The sequence below is a fragment of the Phyllostomus discolor genome, chromosome 3 (genome assembly GCF_004126475.2).
Source record: "Phyllostomus discolor isolate MPI-MPIP mPhyDis1 chromosome 3, mPhyDis1.pri.v3, whole genome shotgun sequence".
Taxonomy (NCBI): domain Eukaryota; kingdom Metazoa; phylum Chordata; class Mammalia; order Chiroptera; family Phyllostomidae; genus Phyllostomus; species Phyllostomus discolor.
In genome coordinates, this window is record NC_040905.2 from 196273895 (window position 1) to 196285163 (window position 11269).

Sequence of the window (11269 nt, forward strand, 5' to 3'; positions counted from 1 at the left end):
TTGTCTATACAATTGGGATATTGAACTCACAAGAGATCTTTCCAATGAATTTCCCAGCAGATAAAATATTATTGGCATTTTGGCTACACATCCTAATACATCTTTTTTCCCTGATATCCTAAAATAGTTTAGCCTTAATAATTCCCTATACAGACTTAAATAACCAAAATCAATATAATTTCCCAATGTAACTGGAGAAGAAAATGAATATGCCATATTTTAAAAATCATAGATGTAAAAAACTCTCAAGTTTCTGCTTTACTCTTGAAGAAAATATAAGGTACAAGAAAAAATCACCTCAATTCACTCAGGTACATATTACTCATAAGAGCATTGACCCTTTTTGTGTTGATGAAAGTGCTTTAAAATTGATTGTGGGGATGGTTGCACAACTCTGTGAATACTAAAAACTATTAAATTGGACATTTAAAAAAGTGAGTTACATGAATATAAATTATATATCTATAAAGCTGTTACATAAACCAAACCAAATAAAAAAGTATAGGGTCTGCTGTCATACAGATTGGAACTTCAAGGGCTGGATAATAGCTCCAACTATTGACTGGCTGCATGACCATGGACAAGTTACTTAATCTGTCTTACTTTCATAATAATATTGGAATAGTAATACTGATCTCATGTAGTTGTTATGAGGCACACAAGAAGTAAATATATGTGCAACATCCTACATTCAACTGTATTGATCTGAATGCAACAAGACTCAGAGGAACAGAGAATATAAATATTGGTATATGTTCTTCCTCTTGCTCTATTTGGCCATTTGTTCTGTCCTAGAAGCTAGGAAGCTTACTGAATGGTTCTCCCAGATCTTTTTGCATTTTGCCATTGTCTCCATAATTCAATAGCCTCAACCCTTCCTTTAGCCTGTCCATCAAGGTATCTTCCTTTCTTTCAAAGTCCTAGATTTACTCTAGTATGTATTTATTTCTTAGAAATTTAGCATGTCTTTTTACTTATGCTGATGATTTTTAAAGAAAATTAGGATAGATATTATTTTTTGTTAATGCCCTTTTGCAAGTTGCATAGCTTTGACTGCGGAATCTAATTTTCCTGTATGTCCTGTTATTTTTATTGTGCAATTTTGTAGAACACAAGGTTTTTTAAGAACACATGGCAGAAAAATGCCCATATTGTTAAAACACAATATGCCAACAAATTAGTAAAAGTAAAAGACTTGAGGTCTTAGAATCAATATTAAGAAGTAACAGCCCTGACCAGTATGGCTCAGTTGGTTGGGTGTTATCCTCCAAACCAAAAGGCTGCTGGTTCGGTCCCCAGTTGGGGCACATAAGATCGTGTTTTTCTCTCACATTCATGTTTCTCTCACTCTCTTTCTCCCTCCATTCCCCTCTGTCTAAAAATAAAATCTTTTTTAAAAAAAGAGTGCCTGGAATTGAAATCTATAAAACAAAAAAGATTGACCAGGCAATGAATATTAAAAAAAGAAGTAACAAAGCCCTGACTGGTGTGGTTCAGTGGGCTGCACATCATTCAGCAAACTGAAAGGCTGCCAGTATGATTCCCTGCCAGGGCACATGCCTAGGTTGTGGGCCAGGTCCCTGGTTGGGGGCACGTGTGAGAGGCAACTGACCAATGCTTGTTGCATTTCTCTCTCACATTGGTGTTTCTCTCCATCTCTTTCTCCCTCTGTCTAAAAATAAATACATATAATTTTGAAAAAAAGAAGTAACAAAAGTACAAACAAGAAACAAAGACAGGTGAGACAGAGAGAAAAAGCAAGATTTAGGAAATCTACGTACTGCTAATGGTCAGGATGTTTGTTCTTAAGTTCCATTAAGTATCAAAACTGCAGTGGCTCCTGAATAATTCAAAATTAAACTTGATTATGGGAAATCTCTCTACCTCTTGCTCAATTTTGCTGTGAACAAAATATAGTATAAAAAAACAAAGTCTATTGAAAAATTAAATTTTACTGCCTGAAACAAAACTAAAATTAATAGTGGCTTAAACACACACAAAAAGTCTGGAGGTTCGAAGTTCATGGCTAGTAAGGCAGTTCCACAATTTGTCAGGGATTCAGCTGCCTTTTGATCTACTCTGCCATGCCTAGATTGAGTTCTCATCAGTATAGTCCAAGGTGGTTGCTGGAACCAGTCATTACATCTGTATTCAAGCATCAGGAAGGAGAGAAAAAACATGCTATTTCTTCTTAAGGACACTTCCCAGAAGTTACATAAGCCTCTTTTGCTTTTGTCCCATTGGGAAGAACTTACCACATGGCAACGTTTGGCTAATGGGAGGTTGGGAAATGTAAATCTTATTATAGGTGGTGCTATAGATTAAACCTGCTTTGCCTTGGACTTTAAGTATATTGATGCTGCAAAATGAATGGAAGGTCAGATGTGATAGGGTGTCCATTCCTGTAGGGCCTCTCATTTCTCTCATACATGAACCTTTGGTTTGAGCCAAGGTAGCCTGATCACTGCTTTTGTTAAGTACTTATTGCATACTCCTGCCTCTGGGATTTCAGACATGCTCTTTCCTTTGCTTGAAATGTTTTCTTTCAAGTAGTTTTTTCCTTCAATGTCCAGCTCTAGCTCAATTTCTTATAAATGTACAGCCCTACCAATCTAACTCATACAGTGAAAAGAAATCTTAGAGATCGTCTTGTATCTTGTTACTCAAAGTAGATTCTTAGACCAGCAGCATCAGCACACCTCGGAGCACATGAGAAGTGCAGAATCTCCAATACAAATGACTGAATCAGATTCATCATTTTTAATAAGATCCTCAAGTGATTTATATTGCATTAAAGTTTGAGAAGCACTAACCCATCATCATTATACTGACAGAGAAAGTGAGAGTTAGATAAAATGACTTGTCAAGTAGTACTTGAGTTCCCGAATCAAGACTTGAAATCCACATCCTTTAATTCACAATGCAGAGCTCTTTTCACTATACCTGTGTACTTACTCACTGCTTGGGAGTTCAGTCATGTAACAGATACTTTGCATTTGTATTAAGCCTTGTGATCTTATGACGGTTATCTTATGTTATCATTTAATTCTTATCTTATTAATTTTTTGTATGTTTATATATTATCTTCCTAGCCTACTGTTTAAATTTTTAGATGATGGAAATGGTATATGGGGCTTCTCTGTATTTAGAGTCTAGACACATTTAAATTGGCTCTTTCCTTCAAGTGCAACTAAGGCAAACTTAAATTACTAAAATTTGAAAATGTGAATAATAACTAAATCCTTCTTGGGTCTGATCAGCACTCTTTGCATGTATCGAAGCAATAGAATAAATTATTTACATTTGCACTGAAATCTCTAATTTGCATCTACATTAACAATGTCGAACACATTAGATGTTCTCTTATTATGCTCTGTGTTCCTATATCTCTCATTGTACTTCCCACACTGTATTGTAATTATTTATAAATTTCTATTGCATATTTTCTTGTGTTTGCGAGTAGAGGCTGTCTTACTCATTTTTGTATTCTGTATCCGGCACTCAGGATGCTATGTAGTAAATATCTGATGAATGACCAAACTAATAAAAAAATAACATTTAACAAACTATGTTAGAAAATGGTCTTAAATCTGCATTTATACTATAGTGGAAAAGACTGATTTTAATATAAAGGCCTCTCTATAGACACTTTCTACAAAAAGTTTACTTATTGAATAAAAGCATAATAACATTTTCTTTATTTTTGTATGTCTTTTGTAACACAAATGCATTGAGAATAGTTAGTATATGATAAATGAGGGAAAGATAAAAAGAGGATGTAAATCACTTATATTAACCTCTCTTTTGTGGTCAGATTAAGGTTTTTTTCTTCAGATGAAAAACAATCTGTGAGGATATAAAGGAAAGGATCTTCTCTCTTTAGTTGCCTGGAGAACTTCCTGTTTATCCTCTGGATGTAAAAGGAAAATCTGAGGTAAAGGACACTTACTTCTCAAGGAAGTCTTCCACATGGAGGCTTGCTTTCCATTGATCCAAGATTGAGCTGTCTGTCATTCCCCGAACTGAAACAGCTGAGACTAGAAAGGAGCATGGTTAACATTAGCTTCTAGAATTTTCTTTTACACTTAATACAAGGAAGCCAAACATTCAACTTTTACATTATGATGCTACCTTTATTTTTCATAATGCAATTTTCCTGAAGTTATACCAGATTTCAAATGTTTAAGTAATTATTCTCATTAATACAATTCCTCCTTTAATAACCCTTCTACAGTCAGAACAGTATCACCTGAACATCCTGTCCTCATTTTTACAGCCTCCCCTTGGAGGCTGGGTTACACAGCACTGCCATCCCAGAGAGTGTTCTTCGACAGCTCGCATGACTCCTCACAGAGCCTTTATTAGCCATTCCAGCTCACTCTAATGCACGCCCCTTGAAAGGCTATAATGTTGTCTGTAGCACTCCCTCTGGTACCTAATCACATACAGTCATATATTAAAAATGTATGTATCTATATTTTTGCCCCAAATTAGACCCTTGGTTCCTTAAGGAGAGGAACCATATCATATACTAGTGTCAGAAGAAGCAACTGAGTGAAGAGTCAAATGACTTGTATTTTACCACCAGTGTTACTTCTTGTTAGTTTTATTACCTTGAACAAATCACTTAAGATCTGAACACATGCCTCACTGAAAAAATATGAAAGTTTACTGTACATCTTTTATGTAGAATCACCCTGCCTGGATTTTAATATGTGTACTGCTACTTATTAACTATATGATCTTGGGCAAATCACTTAACCTCTTTGTACCTCAGTTCCCTTATCTACAAATTAAGAATAATAATGGCCCTTTCATAGTGTTGGTATAAATATTAAATGTGAAGAGACATGTAAATTGCTTAGAACACTACCTGACATATTGTAACAGCCTAATACATGTTGGGTGTTATTGTTATCATTGTTTTTAAAAAGATGAAAAGGAAAATAAGTAGGAAGAAATTATAAACTCATTTTTTCCTTTTGTACTTCTAGAGGAGCAGTTGGATGAAAGCTACTCCACCCTGACTGAGGCCTGCCATCCCCTGACCCTTCCATTTTTAGTCTTCATCCTCCCTCATGTCCTCACTTTCTTTCTCAGACAATGTAGGTCCCATGGCCATCCCATCTCCACTTCCTTACAAAGACTCTTCTGTTGCCCCTCCTTCTCTTGTATTAATTTAGGAAAACCCCTACTCTCCACTTCATGTAAGTACACTAGAATAGCTAAAAATGATTGGAAAAAAATTATCCAGCCATGCTGAATGAACTCATTATGACTATAAATTTCAAAAGGGCATCCAACACTGACAGATGATAATATTACACCTTCCTAACAAAATTGGCTTTCTCATTTTTGAAGACAACTATTTAACACTTTGCCCTCCTCAAATTTTCAATACTCACCTTCCTACCCTCTGTCAGTTTATGGCCTTGCCTCCACATAGGACATTGACATAAACCAAAAACCACCTGATCTTTCATCACCAATTCTACCATCACATTGGCTTAAGTACCTTCAAACCTTGTCTTTCTATCTATCACAATGGGACAACTATCCTAGCTTCTATCTAATACCATCTTCTCCACTTGTGCTCTTGATACTATCCCTTTTTTATTATTATCCTTTTTCTTGCATGCATCATCATTTTTTTCTCTTTTTACCAAGACTATTACCACTGGCAAACAAGCATTTATAGGCTCTTTCCTCATCATATAAATTTTTTAAAACTTACACATCAACAACAAAACTCTTTATCTCATTTCTCTCTTAAGCTAATGCCTCATTTTTCTATTTTCCTTCATAGCAAAATTGTTCAAAACAGTTGTCTATTCCACTTCTCATTCTCTTTTCAATATATTCTACTTAAGTTTTCTACCCACTATTCTAGTGAAATCTCTCTTACCAAGGTCATCAATGCCCTACATTTAGTCAAACTAAAGGTCAACTCACTATCCTTATCTTACTTGACCTTTTAACAGGGACAAAAACTTTTGACTACTTCTCCCTTCTTGAAACACTTTCTCTTTTAGAATTCTATGACACCACACTCATTTGGGTTTCCTATCTCACTTGTCTTCTTAGGTGGTTCCTTCTTTGTCAGCCTTTTAATTATTGGAGTTTTCCAAGGCTCTGTCCTAGGCTCTCAGCTCTGTGTATACCCATGCTTTCAGTGACTCCATCCAGTTCCAGGACTTTATATGCAATTTACATATCAATGACTCCAATTTGAAGCTCCAGCTGTGCTCAGTATGAATATAAACAATTGCCTTCTTGATGCCTCCATTCAGATGCCTATAGGCATTTTAACCTGGCCAAAGCAGAGCTACTGATTCCAGCTGAAAACTGGCTTCCGGGTGAGCCTTTTCCTATCTTGGAAAATAGCACTGCCACCCACCCAGTTGCTCAGGTCTAAATCCTAGAAGAAATTTTTCATTCTTCTATTTTTTTCAACCCTCTCACTGTTGGCTGCATCTCTAAAATAATCCCAGTTTTAACCACTTCTCACATCTCCATTATTATAAGACTAGTCTAAGCCCCACCATCTTTTATGTAGAATGTAGATTCACCTAACAGTCTAGATTCTGAACTATTACAAAAGCTTCCAGATAGACTTTTCTGTCTTCTACTCTTGCCTCCCAGCCCCTATCCCTTCCATCCCCTAGACAACCAGAATAATTTTTCTAAAGTATAAATCAGGTTATGTCACTCCGTGTCCTAAAACTGTCCATTGACTTACCACATTAGCCATATTATGGCCTTCAAATCTTTCTATCTGTCAGAAACTGCCTAGTTCTCAGATCTCCACCTTTTCATGCACCAATCACAATGGCCTAATTTTCTGACCCTTACACACATCAAGTTTATTCCTGAGTCAGGCACTTTGCATTTACTTGAAAGGCTTCTCCCCCATATCTTTTTGTGGTTGTTTCCTTCTCATTATTCAGGTCTCAACTCAAATGTCCACCTCTACATAGAATTCCTTCCATAATCATCAGAACTAGTGTTGGGAACTGCCCTGCCTGATATCAGAAGCTGTAACCCCACCAAGGCTAAGGCTGAGGGAGTGACCTTGGACCATAAGCCAGCAAGGAGACAAAAGCTTATCTCCCTGGCAGGAGGGAGAGAAGCAGAACTGCTTCTGCTGCTTCATTCATAACTGAACCCCAAAGCTTGGTTGGTTAGCCAATGATGGGTAAGATCCCCAAGGGGGGAACGACCTAAGATAGGCACAATCACATGGGAGGCCCCCAAGAAAGGACTTCGGGGGCTACAGCAAAAGGGGGTGATGGGCCCTCACTCCTCGGCTTTGACATAGCCTGAGTCCTCATTGTATGGGAGAAAACCTCCTTATCTCTTGGTTGCCTTAGTTCCCTTGCTCCACCTAAGCCTGAAACAACGACAGGGTGGTGCAGCTCTGTGCTGAAAAGCATGGGTTCCCCAGGTGATCAGTCCTAAGAAAAAATATGTAAAATCCTGTGAAACCTGCTTTGTTTAGAATGCTCTCAGTTGAATGATAAGGGTCCAAGGAAGAAGTAAGTTTGATCCTTAAAGTCTTACAGTTCTTTGACCCTGACTCAAAATAGACCCTCAGAGTTCCTTGTTACCTATCATTTGATCCTTACTTCCTAGCAATGAGTAATGAGCTTTTACCTGAATTCTTATGCAAACAAAACCAATAAAGAGCCTCTCCGGAGGGGGAACCTCGAGCTCTCTCCACCAGGGAGGGTGCCCAAGCAGCGCGCTCCCCATGTGAGGAGTGGCCATGGCGCCCTCCAGGAGAGAGGGTGGCCAAGGCAATCCCCACATGAGGAGTGGCTCTGCTGTTCCTATTCCCCCACAGGACCTGGTTGTCTCTATGTATGTTTTTCTCACGTGTTGATGAACATCCGCGGCCGAGATGGATACTGCAGGCCGGGATCCATCCACAAATTAGCACTCCTCACTTCTAAAATTTCATATCACATCACTCTATTATGTCTTCTCTATACATTTGTCAATAATGGGTATTAGTTTATGGATTTAGTGGCTTTATTGCTACATCCTTCTTACCAGTCTGAAAACCCACTGAGGGCAGGGACTATTTCTATGTCTTGTTAGTAACTGTGTCCTTAGCACCTGTAACAGTGCCTGATACATTATATATGCTAAATAAATGTTATTAGCTGACTTGACTTGTCCATGGAGCCTACCTCTTTCCTAAGTCAATGACATGATTAAAGCAAATGATGATATTTTGTACATATACATTTAAAATTAATGTTATATTCAGTGTATCATTACAATTTAAAGTAGCCCTCCAACAGTTGAGCAAAACCCTTTTATAATATAATAAATGTTTACAATGTTAAAATAGTTTAAGACTTCATCATCTACAAATCTTTCATTTGTTCTGTTCATATCTAGTGTTTTTCAATTCCTTGTCACATAAATAAATAAATGCAATGGGTTTTATTTAATGAGAAAAGCACTACATTTTCTTAATTTACTGTGCTAAACTCTACAATAATTTTTAAAATAGATTTTTAAGAAATAAAAAATAAAGCATACCTCTTGTCCATGGCCTCCTGTACGTATTATCAATAACTTGTACATGGTAATTTCCATCTTGATGTAAACATGAAGGGATTCGAAGCAATAAAGTATCTCTGCAAAACTTCTTCCTAACTACATTCTATGTAAGAAAGTAAGATTATAAAATCTGTTAATATGTTTAACAGATTTAACGTATTTATCTATCAATATTCAGAATATTAAAATTCTCTATTTTAAATTTATATATTTTTATTTAAAAGTAATATATACTCATTATAAATATCAAATAACATAGAACCACATACTGAGAAAATCAAGGTCCAAGTCAATATCGGTAACAGCTCAGTGTATTTTCCTACAGACCATTTTTTTTCTAAGTTAGGCCAAAATGTGTGCGCATGTGTGTTTAACAAAAATGGGATCACATCATGTATATACCATTTAACAATGTGCTTTTGTTTTTCACTTAGCATAATATAGCTGTCTTAACCTTTGTTTTCTATGTCTTTTCATTATTTCACTTATGACAACTATCAAATGTGATTCTATTTTTTAAAAATCTAACAAATAAAACTATTTTTTTAGAAGACTGTTAAATCAGTTAAGCAAATTTGTAATTCTATCCTGCCTTCACCTTCTAGCTTCATCTCTCACTACTCTCTAATACTAACGGTTCTCTTTAAATAGACTTGTCTCCTTACTACATCCCTTAACATTGAGCAGTCAGTTCCTCATTGACACCATGGTCTACAGTGTGCCCCTGAAAAATGCCCCGCTGCTCTTCTTTAACTATCAAAATCCTATTCATTTTTCAAGGCTTGTCTTGAGCACTAGCTCCTTTATGAAATTGTCCCTCAGTGACTCTCAACTTCCCACAGAGTTCATTATTTTAGGAACTTGGACAAACAGTAGTTTCCTGCATTATTTCCCAAGAGTTTTATGTTTGCTGAAGGTGTGAAACATATTAAATAAGACATCCTCATGATCCAAGAATAAAAGGTACAAAGAAAAGCTCAGTTAAAGTAATTTATATAAAATGAGAACCAAAGGTTCACAGTAAGGAAAAATAATGATTGATACTTTATTTAAAAAATAAAGTTATTATAATAGTTTTGTCATAATTTCCCCACAAACATATTACATGATAATATGTATATTAGACATTAGTTTACCTTTGATCATAAAGAAGATATTTTTAGAAAATATTAGAGGATTTAATCAAATGTTTCCAAGGCATCTCTGACTTAATATTCAAATCATTTTCTGCCTCTTATTTATTAACTAATCTAATTTTACAAGATCATCATTTGATAATAGCTTTACCTGTTATTTCAGTAGTTATTCAACACTGTTTTTGTGAAACTTACAAAATCCTGCACTTTTTGTCATTGATTAGTATCATACTCGTACTGTATTGGGGGTATGGTACACAAACAAGAAACTGACATATTATGGCAAAGGTAAAAGTTTGAGGATGCTTGAGTATAGACCAATTTTGCAAGCGGCCAATATATTCACAAATATATTTGTGTAGCAATGACTTCTCGTTCCCTACCATATATGTTATAAGGACACATTTGCCTTCTCATTTATGAGGGAATAATGAAAACTGAAGATGCCTTTAGGTATTTAGTTTCTGTATAATGTAACAAAGTTTTGGTCATAGTGGAGTAATTTATTTTAGTTTTTTATAACCTAAAATTAAAATTTAATGTGTCGATTAAGATCACGAAAACAGTGAACTGTTGTATGACAAGTACACCAATTAGTTCTTAACAATGTGCTTGGCTGGCTAGACTCTTAGCTTTGCACAAGCAATTTAACTTCTGTAGACATCAGTTTCCTCAACTGTAAAATTGTAAAACCTTTGCACTAGTATCTACTAGTAAAAATTGTAAAGGAGCAGTTGGAATGATCAAATGACATACTCCATCACAAGAGCAAATGATCAAATGATATGACCCATCAAACAAAGTACCTGGCCCGCAATAAATGGTCAATACATGTTGTCACCGTTATTTTATCATAAAGATAACTAAGATTGTTTTTCCCCATACTCCTTACAATAAAGATTACTCAAGATTATTCATGAGAGCAGCCCAAACTTGCCAAGAGTTTCAATTCGTTCCCTAAGAGCTTTAACTTCATATTAAATTGTCCATTATTTCCCTCCCAGACTGGCATTTTTAAGCTATATTAAAAGTAGGAAGTAATTTTAAATGAATCTGAAAGCAACTAGACGAAGGATGAATCCAAGGACAAGTGTAAAATGGTCATGATCATATAATGACGATAGTAACACTTTTCATATCACAACTCTTAGTAAATAGATGGTGGTCCAGTAACACCCTACCTCATATAAATAGTCTATCGCACAATATTTGAATACTGAAAACATATCTTCTTCCTTTGAAAGCAATGCAAGTTTCAACATCTGGGAAAATAAAAATTAAATGTTGGTAAAATAGCAAAGCCAGGGGCAGAAATATCATTCTTAATCACAAAACTTTGGTTCACTCATTTAAAAAAAAGGCTCTGAATGATCAACAAAATTAACTACAAACATAACACTTATTAAAGATTTATATCTAATATGTAATAATATGTCGATATAAAATTACTCACACAAGTTTCATATTGTTGAGTCCACACAACTTCCAGTTGAGGGACTGGAATATACTTAATGTAATCATTTTGTTGCAAAAGAGGCTCGAATTCCCAAAACCAGCAGAGT

At 35.6% G+C, this 11269-nt stretch overlaps 1 protein-coding gene across 1 annotated transcript in view; it reads right to left on the reverse strand.

Moving 5' to 3' along the window:
• The window catches only part of SHOC1 (shortage in chiasmata 1), a 63527-nt gene extending 52548 nt beyond the window's left edge, over positions 1–10979 (reverse strand). The window contains 3 exon segments of the mRNA XM_036022049.1: positions 3950–4037; positions 8551–8674; positions 10889–10979. Coding sequence (XP_035877942.1) covers positions 3950–4037; positions 8551–8674; positions 10889–10969 — 293 coding nt within the window. The 5' untranslated portion in view covers positions 10970–10979.
• Positions 10980–11269: the final 290 nt, after the last annotated feature.